General features: G+C 36.5%; 1 protein-coding gene across 1 annotated transcript in view; it reads left to right on the forward strand.

The window, feature by feature from the left end:
* Nucleotides 1–21668, forward strand: part of LOC135221913 (clathrin heavy chain 1-like) — a 106091-nt gene that overhangs the window by 18888 nt on the left and 65535 nt on the right. The window contains exons 7-17 of the mRNA XM_064259929.1: nt 1077–1250; nt 3933–4082; nt 4400–5332; nt 5737–5913; nt 12043–12231; nt 12434–12559; nt 12659–12830; nt 13122–13324; nt 13638–13783; nt 16449–16632; nt 16985–17177. Coding sequence (XP_064115999.1) covers nt 1077–1250; nt 3933–4082; nt 4400–5332; nt 5737–5913; nt 12043–12231; nt 12434–12559; nt 12659–12830; nt 13122–13324; nt 13638–13783; nt 16449–16632; nt 16985–17177 — 2647 coding nt within the window. The remainder of the gene's footprint in view (nt 1–1076; nt 1251–3932; nt 4083–4399; nt 5333–5736; nt 5914–12042; nt 12232–12433; nt 12560–12658; nt 12831–13121; nt 13325–13637; nt 13784–16448; nt 16633–16984; nt 17178–21668) is intronic.

Genomic DNA, 21668 nt, shown 5'->3' on the forward strand with positions numbered 1-21668 from the left:
CATTGATTTTTAAGGATTTTGAGAATTTATTTTTAAGGAAGGACAACCAAACTAGTTGAATAGTTTATCATTTCAGGAAAAATATTATTTCAGGAGAAAATACTATTTAAAAAATATTGGTTATTAATATGTAAGCATTTGTTATTGTAATACAGTATGACCTCTTAAAACAGTCTTCCTTGGGACCAGGCCACTGCTGGACTACAGAAAATCTTGGTTGACAGAAATCACCCTTACAAATCCCATATGTAAACAGTCTTAACAGCTCATTCCACATAATGCATATTGCTGTGTTATCTAAAGTAGAACATATATACATATATTGCTGTGTTATCTAAAGTAGAACAAAGCTTATGATTAATCAACTGTCGTTCATTAGGTTTAGTTCCTTATGAAAATTCTGGCCTGCTCCATTAGCATCTCCGTGGAAATGCTTAAAAACTTTTGGTTCAATTTATATCGGTTTAAAAGCATACTGTTGAGTTTTGATCTCGTGGCACCTTTCATATTATTATTGTATCATTTATGAATATATCATTTAGGCACCAGTTGCATTCTGATAAGGTTTACATTTTAAAACTGGATTGGATGTAGCAATTTAGGGATTTAAGTACATTTCATACTACTGTTGGAGTTAGGATAGCAGAGGATAGGCTAGTGTTCAGTTCATTTAGAATTTATTAATAATACGAATGTGAAAAATAGGCGTTGTTTATTGTCAGTGATTGCACATAAGACTGCGTTGTATACTTCAAGTGATTTTTAAGGAGAAAGATCTTATATGTTGTCAGATATGGTATGCAGTCCTTAACAATTATTACAGAATTCTCTTAAAATTAACTTCTGTTTCTCTTGGTAGATTTTATTTTTATATGGAAGAATGATACCCAACCGTTAATTGGTAATATAGAAACTTTAAAACTTTTTTGACAAGCATTGCTAAGCTTGAGATATTTAAGTTACTCTTTGAATTAAGTACAAATAAGCTATTGTTAATTTAATTTAATGGTATTCTAATGTTTTTATTGGTATCATATAAAGCCCAAGAGTTTTAAGCATAATTTTTTTTCCATCAGGTCAGTTCAAAACATGATGTGATATACCTTATCACCAAGTATGGCTATGTTCACCTATATGACATTGAGAGTGGTACATGTATCTTCATGAACCGCATCAGTGGTGATACTATATTTGTCACTGCACCTCACGAGTCATCTAGTGGCATCATCGGTGTTAATCGCAAAGGACAGGTAAGTTCACTTCTTATATTTATTTTATTTGTTCATATGAATCACGGATCAGTCCAATTGTGTATGATGCTGGTTAGTGGAAAAGTATCTTAATGAAATATGGCTCACAGATCATAATCCTTTTTAAAATATGAAAATTTTCACTGAATTAATTTTTCTAAAAGTTTGAGTAAGCGCAGAAGTTATTAGGCATTACTGTTTTTGTGTGTGCATTTCATTAGTATGTGATATTGTGGGAGTTGTCAGCCTTAGATTGAAAGTACAGATGCTCCTTGGTTATGGAGAGGTTAGGATTTTAAAAACTTATTGCTGTGTGCAAATTTTGGAAGTAAAAAGTAACCTATGTCTGCTTGTGTTTTTGCAACAAACATCACATCCTACCCTAGTCTTTCTTAAACATGCATAGAACACTTATATTTGCCTATGTCTAAGTTAGCTTACTTTATACATGCTTGGAGCACTTGCACTGGCCTACATCCTTGCCTAGACTTATCTACCTTACATACTTTGAACACTTTTAATTGACCTATATCCATCTCCTGGATGGGCCCAGCTCTTATCCTCATGATAACACTGGATTAACTGATGCCAAAGATTTCACAGCATCATTAATTCACCACTTATCCCACAAGTTTGTGGAGGTATTTGATTGTGAAACCCTACGTTCCCATGCTATGACATCATAGGCAGCCTATTTCATGCTTGACAGTTATCAATATTTTTCCTTGAGTTATTGTCTTTCTCCCCCTCTTTTCACCAGTAGCATAAGATGTGCATTTTGTAGGCATGATTGATGTTTGTTTCAAATCACAAAGGAAGGCACCTAAAAAATTATTGTCATCACAGAAGACCACAATGTGTTGCTTACACCAGGCAACTGCTGTTGCATGGTTGCCAGGTGTTTGTGAGAGGTTATCTTACCCAGCATCCCTAACATCACATTACCAGGAAAAAAATTGAAATTAAAAATTATGGTATACGGGTGTATTCTAATGCTATTGTAAAAGCAAGAAATTATTAATCTTAACTTGCGAGCATCCGTATTGTATAAGGGTACTGTATAAAACAGTGCTTTTAATAAAGCTGTGAAGTTCCACTTGTCATGTTACTTGTGAGAAAAACTTTTTCTCAAAGTTAATTAAACTTTCAATTTGATTTTTTTGTTTCTATGCTAGTGTCTTGTTACTGTTACATGCTTTCATTTTTTGCACTATTTGGTGACACTTTTATATAAGCAATTAAAATAACTTGCAAGGTTTTAGGCAAGGCTTTGTTTTGCTAATGCTTCATTTGCAAGCATGAAATAAGGTTTTACTTAAAGTTAATTTCATCAGATAAATATATATGTACTGTGCTTATTGTTGCATGAGCTTTTGTACATTATACCTGCACTCCAGAGAGAGGTAATTGTACACTTGACTAAACCTTTCATTTCTTGAATTTGATAATGTCCATATTATGCACCTCTGAACTTGTATTCATTGTGCAGTGGAAGCTTATTGAAAAGTTGATTGTATTTTGTTCTCTGCCTACCAAAAGTGGTTAGTTGTGATCTTTTACATATTAGGGTGACAATTGTTTGCAGGTGAATAATGAAATTGGATAATAAGTGTTAAAGTAAAGTGCAATTGCAATAACTTTTATTAAATGAATGCATAACCGGAATCCTTGGTATTTTAGTTTTTGTTGAGTGGAACTTGGTCTTTTGAGTATATCAGTAAAGAATAATCATCTAGAAATGTAGGTAATCTGTATAATCCAAGAATCAGATAGCATGGTTTGCCATAGTTGATTTTCTTTTTGTTGAGAGAGAGGGAGTGAGATTCACAAGTTTTTTTGCATTTTAATAACTAGAAATTTATCTGGGTGTGCTGTGGATAAAAAAGTGAAGAGTTATCACACTTTTTTTTGGTCGGGTTTTTGGCGGAATGGTGCAAACATTTCTCGTTTCGTAATTTCTACTCATTATTTTACCAACATGAAAGTGTTTTTGGGAGAATTTTTAATACTGTTTCATGGAAAAATCAATCGGGTTCAAAGTATAGCACAATCCAGTGATCCACCTTGAAAAATGTCAAAGGCAGGTGTCTTTGAACAATTGAAAAGGTACAAGTATTTTTAGCCTACCACTTGAATTATTGCTATTCCCACTGATGTTATTGTTCATAAGGTTATAAGCGATTAGTTAAAGTACCTTTTAAGTCATGGGTCTATAGTTTTTTTCTTTTCAACTGTATGTATTGAATATACTGGGATGAGATTTGAAAATTGCCTATGAAAGAATTATTCAGTACTGAGCAAAATCACATATGAATCAGTGCATCCACACTCAGAAACTGAAATGAATCAAGTATGGAAGGCAATAGATTAGTGAAATATGCTATGGGTGGTTGAAAGGGATGTTGTGATTCCCCTCTTGTTATTTCACTTATGGATCTTGGATTATACTGGAAATAGTCAGACTTATCAGATAAGAGTGCTCTTTATTGCGGGGCAGGTTAACGTAGCTGACTTGTATTGTACTTGGAAACTGAGGTATCATTTTTTTAATATTAATGGGGAATTACCCTGTTACATTGGATCCTCATTTTAATGTGGGTAGGAAGCATATTGACTTACACACTTAACCCACCTGAATGTACTCTTTAATCTTGTTGCTAAAGGGAAATTAAATTTTTGCAGGTGCTAAGTGTTAGTGTGGATGAAGAAAACATCATTCCATACATCACAAATGTCCTACAAAATCCTGATTTAGCCTTAAGAATTGCCACCAGAAATAATCTTGCAGGAGCTGAGGATCTTTTTGTACGCAAGTTCAACACATTATTCCAGGTTAGTGTATTTGGGAGGAGAAGCCCTAAAGAGTTTTTTTTTAAATGATTTGTAATTTTAAAAATACTGTTTGGAATTTTTATTTTTCTAGGAGTACTGGTTACTGTGTGTGAATGACAATTTAATATATTCTCTTTGCATCAAATAATGGTTTATAGAAAATTTTAATTCAAGAAAAATTATATGGAAGCTCAGTATGTGGCTGATTTATCTGTGGAACTTTTGTTCTTTAAATGAAGGGACACAGGTTTTTCCAGGGTATTCATTTAGACAGTACAGTATATTTTACATATTTAACCTCCTTTGTAATATTTCAGAATGGTCAGTATAGTGAAGCAGCCAAGGTTGCAGCTAATGCTCCAAAAGGTGTCCTGCGTACCCCACAGACAATTCAGAGGTTCCAGCAAGTCACTGCTCAACAAGGTCAAACATCCCCTCTCCTTCAGTATTTCGGAATTCTGTTGGATCAGTCCCATCTGAATAAGTTTGAATCCTTAGAGTTGTGTAGACCTGTGCTGGCACAGGGTCGTAAAAATCTGCTCGAGAAGTGGTTAAAGGAAGATAAATTGGAGTGTTCGGAGGAGCTTGGAGATTTAGTGAAACAAGCTGACCCAACTCTAGCCCTCTCAGTTTACTTGAGAGCCAATGTACCAAATAAAGTGATTCAGTGTTTTGCTGAGACTGGTCAGTTCCAGAAAATAGTTTTGTATGCCAAGAAAGTAGGTTACACACCAGATTACATTTTCCTTTTGCGAAATGTCATGCGTGTAAATCCAGAGCAAGGTTTGGCATTTGCACAGATGCTGGTACAAGATGATGAACCAATGGCTGATGTAAATCAGATAGTGGACATATTTTTAGAAAGTAATTTGATTCAACAATGTACAGCCTTTCTATTAGATGCCCTCAAAAATAACCGCCCCACCGAAGGACCCTTGCAAACCCGCTTGCTGGAAATGAACCTTATGTCTGCCCCACAAGTAGCTGATGCTATTCTGGGTAATCAGATGTTCACTCATTATGATCGTGCACACATTGCTCAGCTCTGTGAGAAGGCAGGGTTGTTGCAGCGTGCCTTGGAACATTACACCGACATGTATGATATCAAGCGTGCAGTTGTACACACCCAGTTACTAAATCCGGAGTGGTTAGTCAACTATTTTGGGTCATTATCTGTGGAAGACTCCTTGGAGTGCCTGAAAGCAATGCTCACTGCAAACCTCAGACAGAATCTTCAAATTGTTGTTCAGGTGAGGTTTTGTTGTGGTTGATATTATACTTTGTGTAGTGGAGAATTCATAGAAATATTGTACAAATTTGAGATAACCTTTTGGAATTTTTAGATGTTTCCTAAGTTTTCATTTTGATGATTCAAAAAGTTCACTTCATTTACTGATGTATTTTTAATTTTAAGTTTTGTTTGCTTTCTGTTTGTCTGATTCTATTGTGATGGGTAAATGATCAACTTTTCAGGTGAATCTAATAAGTTACTGTGTGCTAAATTTTATATTGATTGTTAGCCTATCCACAAGAAAATGATGCACTACATATTTTGGGAGTTATCTCTTAAATGAAAGTAAGTGAAAGATTCTAAATCAGATCGGGATAGTATCAGTATTTTTCTCAATTTGGCTTTTATGTTCCTGCATTTCAGATTGCAACCAAGTACCATGAGCAGTTGACAACGAATGCTCTGATTGACCTATTTGAGTCATTCAAGTCATTTGAAGGCCTTTTCTACTTCTTGGGATCTATTGTCAACTTTTCTCAAGAACCTGAAGTTCATTTCAAGTACATTCAAGCTGCCTGCAAAACTGGGCAAATAAAGGAGGTAATGTTTTTTCTAGTTTAGGAAAAACTTGCAATAACTTGTTTTGGTGATAATTTAATCCTCAAAATAGTCAAATTATTATTATGCCCTTAATATTACATGCAGTCCCCAGTTATCGGCGGCCTCTGTTATCGGAGATCCGGTTTTATGTTTTATGGAGAGAGAGAGAGAGAGAGAGAGAGAGAGAGAGAGAGAGAGAGAGAGAGAGAGAGACGTGACTTGGCCCAAGGGACCAAAGATTTGTACTATAAATAAAAAAGAAATTTTTAAACTTCCCTCTGATGTTGGCAGCAGTGTGCAAGCTAAGAAAATTTTGGTAATACTCCTTACACCCAAACTGATGAGGTGGGGGTGAGGTCAGAAAGTTAAAAGAGAAGAGGGAGGGGGGAACCTATAGGTCAAAAGGCCAAGTGCCAAGAGAGAGAAGTTCAGTAAGGCTTTTTACAGACAGATTCACTCAGAGAAGGGGTTGTTTTGCAAGGTGTGTTGCCAAGAAAGGAGTTTTCCATCTGGAATGGTTGGGGGTGGGTTGGCAGGCATTTGACTTTGTTACGGCTTTTTTTGTTTTATGAAGGTTACGTTTATGCTTTTTCACATTTTATTAGAAGATATTAACCTCTTGTGATCTGATGTTGCGTAGTGTGTCAATAAATTTTTGTCCGTTAGTGCACATACCATATGAAAGTTATTTTTTTGGAAAAAAAAAAAAGCTTCAATCATAGAAAACGTTGTTGACACCGTTGGGTCAATAGATGATGAATCTCAAAGAAAACGCAAACCCGAAGCCGTTAGCTTACTTAGTTACAATACAAAATGTCAACATAAGTAGGTTGCAAAATCTGAAAAGTGCACTGTAAAAAAATTTGCATTTTTTTAATCAATTACAGCTCATTAGCAAACACATTTATAGCAAAATTATTTCTTCCACATTAAAGATCAAACATTTCTACTCAATTTAGGTATAAAACAAACTCCCTAAACCTAATTATTATATTTTTCATGATTATTCCCAAAAAATATCCATGATTTTTCTTGATGTCACTTTCACCACATCGTTTTTATTATTTTTAAGCCTCGTAAAGATGTTCTGATTGCTTTAGGAAATAATTCAATCATTTGCCAACATAATAACTCTAACCAGAAGCGTACATCAGTTATAGTTCGGACATAATGAAATGCCCGTGTTCTTTTTGGCCTGGGGGGAAAAGTCGTGTACCTTACACCCTTATATTTTCTGCCTTTGTGCAAGGGATTAAGTATTGTACTGTAACTTAAGAAAGAATCAAGCAGCACCCCCCCAAAAGAAAGAGAGCGAACAGCTCATACCACGTATGTTAAAGACTATAATATATACAGAAACACATTTTTTCCCTTTTTTCATTTTTATTTTAAGCTATTTTCATTTTTATTTTACTATTATCCCATTTTTTGTCTGTCATCATTTTCTTTGCACAAAAATGAAAATCTAAAACTTTATAATCCAAAAGAGAAATTTTTTCCATATCTCCTATTGTGTGTGCACATGCGCACATACTCATTCTTAAAGTGAATTTGCTATGGACAAATCATCACTGAAAAACAACATGCACCCTAAAGCTGTAAATAAAATATATGTGCTTAAAAAAGAATAAAAACTCAGACAGTTTCCATGAGAAGGCAAAATGAGAGGTCAGTGATCTTAATGAAACAAGATTAATAATAACTTTTCAACGATGTTCTTAAAAATAGTATACCGAAAGAGCCCTGTCTAGAGCGCAATATGAATAATATAATGCTTGGCATAATTCAAGGTAAGGAAACTGAATAAAAAAAAAAGACAATTTTGTCAAATTATGAGTAAAACAAATGAAATATACTGTAAATTCTCACAAAATATGATTGTGTGACATGTATCCTGTATCTTGGGAGTTGCACTTTTGATAACCCAGACAACATTAGGCTAACCTTTTTTCCTCTGTTATCCCATCTTGTTAATGAATAAAAATAAAACTAGCCTACTTATTGCCCAAATCCCATTTGCTTTAGGCTATGCTTGTAGAGTAATTTTAATTTTGGGTAAATTTTTCTAGGCTAGACTCAAACAAGATTACCAAACATAGGCCTTATGTAACAATTCATAACCATCTCATAATTAACAATGAATTACTATTTCATGAGCACCACTAACCAAAGAACTGTCATAAACAACTTCGAGTATGAACATGACGAGCAACTGAATTGAGAAACGGCTTTTTTGCAAATTTGAGGGATTTTAGGTTAACATGTTAGTTTACTTTTGCATACTTGTTTTACATTTGTTTCATATAAAAAAAGGTAATCCCAGTAACATATTCTTTTAGCAAAGTAAAAAAATTATTTTTATGATTTCAGTAATAAGCCTCAATCAGCTGATTTTGAGACCATAAACATTAGCCTAACCTACTGTATATTGATTATTTGCAAAAATTAAACTATACAACTACATTTATAGTAATGATGACGTAAATAAAGGTTATTTTGCTTGTTGTATCCAATTACAGTATATTACTATTATCATATTGTTACACTATTACAGATAAACATCATGATGCAGAACAATTGCATTTTATGTTTACATTCTCAGAATCTCGGCTAATTTGAGTACGTATCATCGATATCTTCAATGCCATTATTTGTTAGAAGAGATGTAATTCGGAGATACCTTTTATCATTAATTAATGAAGTTTGGTTGAAAACGTGCTCATATTACTTCTGCGTAAGCAATTTCTCTAGTTCCGAACATCACTTAACCACTTGGCCGTTATTTGTTTTATTCAGCCTCGGCTATAACCTAAAGCTTTAATTTACTAGTATTCTTTCTTGAGATCTCCACTGCATGAGGGATGAACAAAAATGTATTTTATTTTTACTTATGGAAGCCACCATTGAGAATCAGAAGGGTTTAACAACTTGACAATTTTAACGGAACTCTTAAAAACGCTCGATAGTTACAGTAAATGACGTTAACAATCAGCTGTTTTTAGATAGAGAGAGAGAGAATGTGTTTTCATAAGGAAAACCATTATTTTGTAATTTCAAACAATGCTAATAAAAATACAATAATGAACGATAACTATCATACACAATTACTGTTCATAAGAGTGAATTGCTCTAAACACTTACAAACAGCTTTGCGTGCTGCCTCACATGATGTTCGTTGCATTTTTGTTATAAAAGCATGGGGAACGTGGAAATTGAAAGTGTCATAAAATAATTTTAAAAATGCTGTGGTTGGTACCGAAGATGTGTATGATATCGATGATGAAGCTGAAGTCGACTCGCCTGAACCAGACTGGAATCCCTATGAGGTGGCAGATGTGATCAGTCTTGTGATATTTATTAGAAACTTTTAATGAAAAATTAATAGTTATCCTAAATGTTGTTATTACCATAATAATACTACCACTGAAAGTTTCTAAAAGGTTACCGAAAGATAAAGGTTGCAATTAGAGCAACCCCAACTTGTTTACATTTTCTCAGCTGGGATTGCATAGATAGAAGTTGGTTTCATTGATTTAGAATTATTCCTCAAATAGGCTATTTGTTATGAAGATATGCCAAATGTTTTTATTAACTTTACTATAAGTTTATTTCATAATGTGAATCTTCAGGTTAGGCTATACCACTGAGGCCGAGGCTAGCTTACCGATACACGTCTTAGAATTCAAGGTTTGATTTTTATAACTGTAATATAAGATGGCCCCCAATTTTTAGGGATGAATTTTAGGATTTAAAGGTCGACTTATACGTGGAAATATATGGTACTTAGATGCATTTGGCAGTATAAAAATTTTTTTTTTCTAATCCTTTCTTTCACAAAGCCATGTGTGTGAGTCCGAGCCGCACCATTTGATATGCATGGTGAACGTGCAGTGTCACAAAAAAGATTTTTTTTTTTCTTTAATGTAAAATCAGAAAGGCACAAGTGAAGTTAGCAAACAGAATCACTTTTTTTTTTTTTTTTTTTTTTTTTAATTACGCAGTAAACATGCTCCCAACACAATCTGTTACAAAAAAAAAAATATTTAGTTCACAACGAGACATATTTCAACTTAAAAATGAGACATATTTCAACTTAAAAATTGATTGTATAACAAAAAATGACCTTGTGTCATCTAAGTGAAATATCTAGATATTAGTTTATGCAAACTAGAAGCAGGAAAATTCACACAGAACTGAGTTAAATGCGGCGAAATAAACTTGTATTCGCCATCAGCTGATATTGGATACAGTAAGGTACTGTATAACTTTTTAAAAGATTCATGGAAAAGATGAGTAGTATTCGTTACGTGTGTAATTATACGTAGCCATCAGCAGCTGATGTTGGAAGGAAGCTGATTCTGGTTTTGTCAGTTTTTTTCTTTTAATTGCTTTATTATTATTCTTTTTTTGCTTTATTAATAAATAAACAAAATCTTTCACTTTATTAATAAATACATACTGTGCTATGTCTTTATGTCAATAGCCGTCGTCTACAGCGCTCATGTGGATATTTGAAAACGACACTCAGGTGCCAAATCGCGTTAGATCAAAATTTTCCCGTTTAAACTTTTTTTTTTTAATATTTTCTAGCTCACGTTAAATTGAAAACGTGTTTATTAAACATACATTAATTGAGAGGTGACTACTCAACACACAGTAATAATGAATTTTAAATCATTAGAAATATATCACTAGAAACAAAAATGATTGAACTTTTGCAGTGTTTGGATAACAGTTAGGTATCTTAATTTACCTGTTTTTGTAAAATTTTAAATGCAAGCAACTTACAAAATTAGCATTTATTTGAAAGTTCTGATCTGCTCATGTGAGTTTGCTTGTTTATTCTCTCTTTTATGGGGGTGTGTACTCTGTCGCTCGTATCACAAATAATAATGAAGTATACATATATATACGTATAAGTAAAATGCAAATTATAGAACTTTTGCTGTTAATAAATATTTATCTGGGTTTATATGTTTTTGTGATTTTTAAAAATATTATAACAAACAGGTATTTCAGACACGCAAACGCAACATTTTTGAACCCTTGAGAGAAACCCTGCAAAAGTGTTTTAATTTTTTTATGTAGTTTATAAGTTGTCAAGGTTTTATGTGTAAGTTAAATAATAATAATTCTCTCTCTCTCTCTCTCTCTCTCTCTCTCTCTCTCTCTCTCTCTCTCTCTCTCTCTCTCTCTCTCTCTCTCTCACAGTTAACGTAGCAGTAGATAATTTTTAGTTTATCTATTTTGACCATTACTTTTTAGAACTGTAAATACGCCATTCTACAACAGACATACCTAGGAGTTGTATAACTCCAAATAAAAAGCTGTTCCTTCATGAAAAGGAATTTCAGAACAAAGAGAAAGATACAGAATAAAGAATTTCTTAAAAGGGGTTGAGAAGTCTTCTAAAAAAAGATCGATCGATCGGAAGGGGGAAAGAAATAAATTTGATGTACGTATGTAATCTTCACACACACCTATATTTTTACCAACCGTTTCTTTTTTTAAGAGTAATGTATTAAGCTAACTTTTAAATGAATTTACAGTAACTTTAATTTCATGTATAGGGATCATGATTTGGGGTCATAGTTAGTGGAAGCATTTATTAACATTTTTTGAGAATGTGCCAGACTTATGTAAAAATTCCTTTTGCATAAGGGGGTCTGGAACTTAACCATGTGTAAGTTCGGGGTAATACTGTATTAATCCTGATACATACCTAACGGAGGCACCATGAACTGGTTATTGGCGCCGAAAATCGGCGATTTTCGCCGATCATCAAGCCGTCAGAACGGAACCTCCGCTGTTAACCGGGGACTGCCTATTTATGTATATATATACGGTTGTATTTATGTGTGTGGTATAAGAATCAAAGCATTTGATGCTGCACATCATTTCATTCAAAGTAACCTGAAGGAATTTTTAGCACTAATAATAGGTCTTCAGTATTATAATTTAGTAATGCAGATGTGAAATAACTTAGTGTTTTTTTTTAAAGATAGCACACATTGTCTTATGTTGATTTCATGAACACTATGTGTATGCTTAATGAAAGTGTTGGAGTGTCTACTATTGTGGTAAGTGTAAGCATTATTTAATTTCATTTTGGATATTGAATCTTTACAGGTAGAGAGAATATGTCGAGAGTCAAATTGCTACAACCCAGAACGTGTGAAAAACTTCTTGAAGGAGGCTAAATTGACTGACCAGTTGCCCCTGATTATTGTTTGTGATCGCTTTGATTTTGTTCATGATTTGGTTCTCTACCTTTACAGAAATAATCTTCAAAAATACATTGAAATTTATGTACAAAAGGTAAGTATGATATGGCTTGTAATATTTCCCTATAGTTATGTAACTTGTAATTATAGTTTATACCTGTTTTACAGAAGGCCCATGCAAAGTGTTGTGGTTATTAGGGTTATTTTGTTACATAACAGAAAATATTTTGATTGAAGTGTAATCATTGACTTTGAAAATGATCCTTTGCAACCTTACTCATTACCTTGTATTGTAGGTCAATCCATCACGTTTACCTGTTGTGGTTGGAGGCCTCTTGGATGTTGATTGTGCTGAGGATGTCATTAAGCAGTTGATCATGGTTGTACGTGGCCAATTCTCTACTGATGAGCTTGTGGAAGAAGTAAGTGACTTGAATGAGTTATGTAAATGGTGAAAAATTTACATAACTTTTATTTTAAAAAACTGAAACGTGAATTGAAATTCTCGATACATTTTTCAGGTGGAAAAACGTAATAGGTTGAAGCTGTTGCTATCTTGGTTGGAATCGCGTATCCATGAAGGCGTGTCAGAACCTGCCACACACAATGCTATTGCCAAAATATACATCGACTCGAATAATAATCCTGAGAGGTTCTTACGTGAAAATCCACATTACGATAGCAAAGTAGTTGGTAAGAAATTAATGGGGTTGTTAACTTTCATGATTTAATTTGTTGTTGGAATGACTGATAATGTTCCCCATCCTTAAGTGTTTCTTAATTTTATTGAATATCTTGTGAAAGGGATAGAAATTGTGAAGTGAAAGGATTCTCTCTCTCTCTCTCTCTCTCTCTCCTCTCTCTCTCTCTCTCTCTCGTCTCATCTCCATCCTCAATCTCTCTCTCGCCTCTCTGCTCTCTCTCTCTCTCTCTGTGTTAGTGTTAGTTTAAAAGTTTCTTTTTTAATTTTTTTTCTTTCCACAGGCAAGTACTGCGAAAAACGGGATCCACACCTAGCTTGTATCGCGTATGAAAGAGGACAGTGTGATCGAGAGTTGATAAATGTATGTAACGAGAACTCTCTCTTTAAATCTGAAGCTCGTTATTTGGTAAGGAGGCGAGATCCTGAACTCTGGGCTGAAGTCCTGCAGGAGACAAATCAGTACAGGCGACAATTAATTGATCAGGTTAGCTTTCTCAGTAATTTTTAGATATACAATGTATTCAATTGCAATAGTAATTTTTTCTGTAGATATCTTTCCAAAGAAATTTTTAGCTAATAGACCTTGCATATTTTATGCTGCTTTCAACATAGCAAGGGGAAAGGGTATGACATTGTCAGAATTTAAAGCACTGCTTTGCATTTTAAGTGTTGAATAATGAAAGCACTTGCATTTTCTGAGTCACCTGTTTAATTGCATGCTGTTAAAATTTAATATCTGTATTTTTATCATGCTACTTGCAGTAGGGGTGCCCTAATTTATTTATCATTTTTTACAGGTTGTACAAACTGCCCTGTCAGAAACTCAGGACCCAGAGGACATTTCTGTTACTGTTAAAGCCTTCATGACTGCAGACCTGCCAAATGAGCTAATAGAGCTATTAGAGAAGATTGTTCTTGATAATTCTGCTTTCAGTGACCATAGGCAAGTAATTTTTTTTTGCTGCTTTCCAATATATGGAGAAGTTTGGTTTTACAACAAACATATTTTAACCCTCTTACGCCGATTGGACGTATTAAACGTCGAGTCAAAATGTCTCCCGTATGCCGATTGGACGTATCATACGTCGGCTCAAAAAAGTTTTTTTAAAAATTCGCGGAAAAATACTTATAGGCCTACCAGCCGAAAACTTTTGTATCACGCGCCTTGGGGGATGCTGGGAGTTCACGGATCAAGGCGTTTTGTTTAAAATCGCTACGCAGGCGCGCAAGCGCGAATTTCTTTCTTATCGCACTAAAAAGTATCGGTGACACATCTCGGAAATTATTTCGTCACTTTGACATAATTTTTGCACCATTTTAAATTATCCTTTACATGAAGTATTATATATGAAAATGTGCGCAATTTCATGTAAAATACAACAAAAAAATACTCATGATTGTAGCTTTTATCAGTTTTGAAATATTTTCATATAAATGACGATAAGTGCAAAAATTTCAACCTTTGGTCAACTTTGACTCTACAGAAATGGTCGAGAAACGCAATTGTAAGCTAAAATTCTTATATTATAGTAATATTCAATCATTTGCCTTCATTTTGCAACAAATTGGACGTCTCTAGCACAATATTTTGATTTATGGTGAATTTATGAAAAAACTTTTTCCTTACGTTCGTGCGATAACTCTTCCGATAAATTTTTTCGTGCGATTGTCCTAATGTTTGCACCCTTTTAAATTTGCCGTTACATAAAGTTTTATATATGGAAATGTTCGCAATTTCATGCACAATACAACAAAAAACAACCCATGGTTGTAGCTTTTATCAGTTTTGAAATATTTTCATATAAATAACGTTAAGTACAAAAATTTCAACTTTCGGTCAACTTTGACTCTACCGAAATGGTCGAAAAACGCAATTGTAAGCTAAAACTCTTATATTCTAGTAATATTCAATCATTTACCTTCATTGCAACGACTTGGAAGTCTCTAGCACAATATTTCGATTTATGGTGAATTTATGAAAAAAAAAACATTACGTTCGCGCGGTAACTCTTCCGAAAAAATCAGAATTTTTTTGTGCGATTGTCAAAATGTTTGCACCATTTAAAATTAGCTGTTACATAAAGTTTTATATATGAAAATGTGCGCAATTTCATGTAGAATACAACTAAAAATGATTGAAGGTCGTAGCTTTTCTCTTTTATGAAATATTTGCATATAAATCACGATAAATAGAAAAAAAAACCACGTCGGTCAAATTTGACTCTACCGAAATAGTTGAAAAACGCAATTGTAAGCTAAAACTCTTACGCCTAGTAATATTCCGTCATTTTTCTTCATTTTGAAACAAATTTGAAGTCTCTAAAACAATATTGTGATTTATGGTGAATTTTTGAAAAATATATTTACCTTCACTCCGCGCGCCGATTCGCGGCCGCAAGTCTCCGAAATACGTACATAGCATTATCCTAATATTTGCTCCTTTTCATATTAGCCTTTTTATAGAGTTTCATATATCAAAATGTGCGCAAATTCATGAAGAATACAATAAAAAATAATTGAAGGTTGTAGCTTTTTCCATCTTCGAAATATGTGCATATAAAAAAATATATATATTAAAATTTCGACATTCGGTCAAATTTAACTCGTCCGAAATGGTCGAAATATGCAATTCTAATCTAAAACTCTTACAGTATCGTAATATTCAATAATTTGTCTTTAATTTGAAACAAATTGGAAGTCCTCTAGAGCATTATTTAGAATTACGGTGAATTTTTGAACATTTTTTTACGTCCGTGCGTTACGAATTCGTACATCATTTTGTGATATATTTTTACGGTGTTTGCTTTTTATTGTTTTACTATGTATTATATATCAAAAGGATTGCAATTTAGTGTACAATACAACGAAAAAAAAAGTAACTCGTTAGCTTTTACCGTTTTTTGCACAGCGTGATTTGAATACAATTATCTATGATTTTTTTTTTTTTCGCTACCATATATCGCATTATTTACATATGATAATGATATTATTTTTCATTTCTGATGATTGCATACTAAACTTCAGGCAATGAAAAAAAAATGAGCCAAAAATAAACTCTTAATCTTCAAAACTAAGCGCGCTGTGATTTTTTGAAAAAATTATTTTTTCCGGTTCCGCGCTCACTCCAAACCGGCGCCGGCATACAGGAGAGGTTTTGATTTTTAGGGCTTCGGCGTAAGAGGGTTAATATGAAATAATAAGAGGTGGTATTATGTAGCTTAAGGTAGGTTACCCTTTAGTAAATTGTTTGTAAATATACCCAGGTGTTGATAGGGGCTAAGTAGTTGCTGTTTTAGCTTTGCCTACAATTGTGTTGCTTGTAATTATGCCTCTAGAATATAGGGAACTCATTTGTCAAAGTATTTGGGAAGATGATTTTTTCTGTAAGGGTTTTGAGTTACTGTGGTTTATAATTGTACTGTACTTAAAATTATGAATGAGCAAATGATTTCATGTCCTAAAGGTGATGCAGTATTTGTAAAATCTAGAGCATTTGATTTAATTGCTGAAATTAAAATAAAAGAATGAAGTGGAAGGTATGTGAAAATAATCATTGCTGATTCTTCCTAAGTTTAGGAGGAGTTTAACACTTGAAATTCTTTTTTCAGGAACCTTCAGAACTTGTTGATTTTAACTGCAATAAAGGCTGACCATACTAGAGTCATGGACTACATAACACGGCTAGATAACTATGATGCCCCAGATATTGCTAACATTGCTATTGGGAATCAGTTATATGAAGAAGCATTTGCAATCTTTAAGAAGTTTGATGTTAACACATCTGCAATTCAGGTAAATTCTTGTTATTCAGGCTTGTGTCAGAAAATGACAATTCTATGACTGTTACAGCTGTGTTGATTTAAACATAATGGAATGAGCTTTTCGTAACAGTGATGAGATACACTTCCTAATGAATCTGCTGATATTTTTGAAGTTTTGATTATTAGATAATGGATCTCGTAAAAAGGAAATCTGTAACACCTTCAAGACACTGTAATAACTTTAATTTGAGATTCAGATCCGTATAACATTGAAATCTGTGATTTTAATGTGAGTGGTATTTAATTATCTGAGAGTTATATTTTCAGATTTAGAAATCCTATAGTTTTATCTTCTAATGGGTGATAATGGTATTATTTTCCAGGTACTAATTGAACACATAACGAACTTGGATCGTGCCTATGAATTTGCCGAGCGTTGCAATGAGAGTGCTGTGTGGAGTCAGTTAGCAAAGGCACAGCTTCAGCAGTCCCTAGTGAAGGAGGCAATAGATTCTTTCATCAAAGCGGACGATCCAACTGCCTACATTGATGTTGTGGATACAGCACATAGAACAGGTTTGCACTAGAATCTCTAGTTTTGGCATTTCTTTGGTTTACAGTTTGTTTGAATCGGGCAGAACTTTTTTTATGTGGTTTATTCTTCTATCAGGCAAGTATAGCTTGTAAGGTAATTTACATAATTTTTTTTTTTTTGTGTCATGCAAAGCTTCAAGTCATAAACATGGTTGAAGAGCTATGAATGACTGTCAGTACATGCACAGATGTAAACCATGTGGTTGGAAGTAGCTCACACTCGTGTTTTATATTGTGATTGTAGTTGTTTGAATGTATCACTAGCTTTGTTATGCACAGTGCTTGCCACATTTCTTCTTTTTTTTCAGTTCTTTACAGAATGTAAAGTAACGCCAAAGGTAGAGCTTTTTCTTGTGTGTGAATATCCAAAATTTAATTGTTCATACACGAAACAAACCTTCGGTCTTAACATTAGGATTTACTAGCGCCAAGCTGGAAACCTAAACCGGTAGAATTAAAATTACACTTGTGAGATCCAAGGGACTAATGGCATCTATACCAGGTCACGGGGTCATGTATACCCAGAATGCCCACGCTACCTGTGACCCATCAGTTATTTTCCTACCGCCTTTAAGATAAGACGTGTTACTGGTCTATCTCATTTAAAGCCGGTTTTTCAGTTTGCCCGTTCTTTATCCATTTCATTTTTTATTTTTCATTCCTTTTCTTTCTCCAAGTGTGATCAGTGTGTGGTAAGAGTGTATACGTGGTATGATGGAGAATTTTGCCTCAACATCGGATCGTCTACCGCTTCGAAGAGGAGACAAAGGAAATGCCCAGGAGTCAGTGGCTTCCCTTGTTCTAGGTTTCCTAACCTCGGTGTCGACGGATCCTCATCCAACGTGTAGTAGGTGCAGGGAAAACGTATGTACGGTTATAATCCGTGTTCTGTTTGTCGCGGTTGGTCGGTGGAACCAGTGGAAGGAGTTTCTATGGGAAAAGCCAATACAAAGAAAGGGGGTGACGCCATCTTTGGATGACCAAACCTTACCGGCTTCTTTTGTATCGGTAATAAACCAGGCTGCTCCATATGTTTCTCCACCTGCTTTTGAATTGTCTCATACCCCTTCGGTTTCTCCTAGCGGTTCTGTATCGAAACGTCGGGAGGGGCCTTGGGTAATTTTATGAATAATTTGCACTCTCCTTTCTTCCCAGCAAGTAGAGGGGGAGATCCGCCATCTTTGTTCCAGGCTCCTGCTACGCAAGCGCATAGGTTAGATGGTACGTGGTCAGCGCTAGGCTACCAGGCGTACCAACCTTGGATGGTCTGCTTGCGCATTATATGACGTCACGGTTCCAGCAGGGTCCGGCAGCGCTGAATGTTCCTCATCCCCGGGCTTGCAATTTATGGGAATTAATGCCGCTGCTTCACCATCCCACTCAGTATTTACAGCGATGCAGAACGTGGGAGGTAATTTGGCAGCAAACGTGCGGTTACCAGCAGAAACCTCTCAGTCTCTCCCTACGAGAGGGATGACGTCACAACATACGTCACACTCTGAGATGGCAGGCGTGATGACGTCACAGACCGATTCTCGGCCTTTTTCGCGGCTCCCAGACGCTAATACCCCCTTCTGATCCGTCAATGCAAACTGTAATGCAGAAGTTACAGGATATAGAGGAGAGAATGAATAAGAGAGACAAAAAGAAAGTGTGATTCGCCTTCTTCGTCTTCTTCCTCTAGTTCGGCGTCATCGCTAAGTCCGATAACGTCACGGCGAGCGCCAGTCAAGCGTTGGAGGAGGATTCGGGAGTTCCTAGCGGATCCTCGGGCCAAGAGGAGAAGAATCAATTCTTCCTCTTCTTCGGACGAAGACTGTCTTTTCCAAGTCAGCAAGAAGGTCGGAAAATCAGTGGCTATTAAGCACAAGGTTGCCAGACGAAGCCGTTCGCAAGAGTCCGAACAAGCGAGAGAGGTGACGGCCGGCGAGCTAGCGGCCGAGGCGGAGTTGCCAGTTCGGATCGCAAAAACTGCGATACCTCTGGTAAAATCGACCGTTGGCGGCGAAAGGTGCAGCAGAGGATGGAATGCAGGTCCCAGTTTCGCCCGTAAGGCCGTTCAAAATACGTACGAAGGACGATAAGGCTCCTATTAAAAGTACGAAAAATAGAGAGTTGGCAACCTCGGCGGATACGTTCGTGGAAGGCATGTCCGTCTGGATAGAAGGCCGAGGCCGGGCTCGCCGACGCTCGAAAACGATGCCAATGCTAATAAAGACGAACTTACCTCTGTCTTAAGGGAGCCTTCATCTTGGAGATCTAGACGAGATTCTCGCTCTAGATCCGTGAGCAGAGAAAGAGTGAGACGTTCTCGTTCCCCATGGCCCAGACTATCTGGGATCGAGCCAACCAGCGGCCAGCAAAGATCAAAGAGGCCGCGGACCCGGTAGGGGCAGGCGGCCGTGGAATTCCGGGCCGTCAATGTCAGAAGATAGAGGCGAGACAACATCTCTCGTGACGGAGAGTGGTACACTAGAGCCGGAGGAAGGAGAAAACCAAGAGTTTCTGGCCTCGTATGCAGAGGTTATTGATTTGATTCGTCAATTCAATAGCCTTTCGGAGAAGACAGAAACACCGGCCAGTATGCTTCCTCCTGGAATTGACATGGCGTTTGGACTAAAGAGGGATACCAAGGTGTCGTATGAATTGCCTTGTTCGAGTCATGCGGAATCGGTCTTGCAACACGTAAACGCAAAGATTGCAGGGAGGGATAATTCCTTAAGATCTAATAGATCATTTAAATTATTCCCCCTCCAATGATAAAGCAAAGGAAATATTATTACGACACCGAAGGTCCCTTGCTGTCTAGACAAATGAACCCTAATGTTGTAAGGTTAAGGCCTGGATTAACCTTGGATCAGGTTAAAATGGAGTGCCCTTCGATGACGTACCAAGAGGCTGCCACGTTAGAAGCAACAGCTTCTGTCTTTCAGGCTGCGTCCTGGTTAGACCTTTGGTCAACAGCAGTGGCGAAAATTGCATCCTCGGAAGCAACAAGGAAAGTAGTGGATGAACCATTGTTCATTAGATTACTACAGTGCCCAGGGGTCCCCAAGGCGATTGCGTACCTGACAAACGTAAGTGCCAATGTTTGGGCAAATATCCTGCTAATGAGGAGAGATGCAGCATTGGCTAGACTAAGCCGCAATGTGGATTTGGATTCCCTGTTAGCAATGAGGAATGGGGATATCTTGGAATCGCAACTACTGTTGCCAGAGGTCATACTGGAAGAAGCGATAGATAGAAGAAGGATGGACACTAACGATAGGTTGGTGCAACAGGCAGTTAGGAAAACCTCTAACAGTCAAACTATTCCTTTGGAGGGAAGACAACAGCAAGTGTCTCGAAAGAAACCAGTGAGACATAGCATCCCTAATAGAGTCACAAGACCCTCTTCCCCAAAGAGGAGAACGCATCGGCCCTTTCACAATAGAAACAACAGAGGAAGGGGCAATAGGGGAAGGGGGAGAGGCTCAAGAAGATAGGATGGGCGCCTCCCATCACTCGGCCACACCAGTGGGGGGTTGCCTGGCAAATCACTGGAAGGTGTGGCAGGAACTAGGGGCAGAGCAGTGGGTGGTGGATGTTCTCAGGATCGGGTATTTGATTCCGTTCGAGGTAACCCCGCCCCTGACAGATCAACCATTACCCCACGTCACTTATGCCCACAAATCTCAGAAGGCCACTATTCTGCAGGACGAAGTGAAGAAGATGATGGAAAAAAAAGGAGCTGTGCAACAAGTATGCAGTCCGACAAAAGGCTTTTACAGCAGGATTTTCCTGGTACCCAAAGCCAACGGGGAGTGGAGGACAGTAATAGACCTGTCAACGCTGAATCTGTTTATAAGGAAAACCAGTTTCAAGATGGAAACTCCGAAAACGGTTCTACAAGCAGTCAGAATCGGACTTTATGCTGACATTCGATCTAAAGGACGCATACTTTCAGATACCATGCCATCAGTCTTCAAGGAAATTTCTCCGCTTCAGTCTTGCAGGGAAGCTTTCGAGTTCAAGGTCCTGTCTTCGGATTGACAACGTCTCCTCAAGTTTTTACAAGAGTGTTCACCCTCGTGTCGGCGTGGGCGCACGCTCAGGGGATCAGGCTGATAAGATATCTGGACGACTTGGGCTGGTGATCAGCAAAGTCCAGGGAGAAATTGAAATTACTCAGGGACAGGGCGGCCCTCCTGCAGCTTTGTCACAGCCTAGGTATTGTGGTGAATCAGCAGAAGTCGCAGCTGGATCCAAGTCAACATTTGGAATATCTGGGAATGGTGATAGACACAACACAAGCCAAAGTATTCCCGACAGACCAAAGAGTACAGAAATGCAAACAAGGTGGTGAATGCCTTTCTGGGAAAGCAGACACAGCCAGCAAGACAGTGGCAGGTGGTGCTGGGAATCCTAACCTCCCTGGAGAAGCTAGATACCACAAGGAAACGGCTACACCTTAGGTCCCATACAATGGAGGAT

This window comes from Macrobrachium nipponense, chromosome 3 (assembly GCF_015104395.2).
Source record: "Macrobrachium nipponense isolate FS-2020 chromosome 3, ASM1510439v2, whole genome shotgun sequence".
Lineage (NCBI taxonomy): Eukaryota > Metazoa > Arthropoda > Malacostraca > Decapoda > Palaemonidae > Macrobrachium > Macrobrachium nipponense.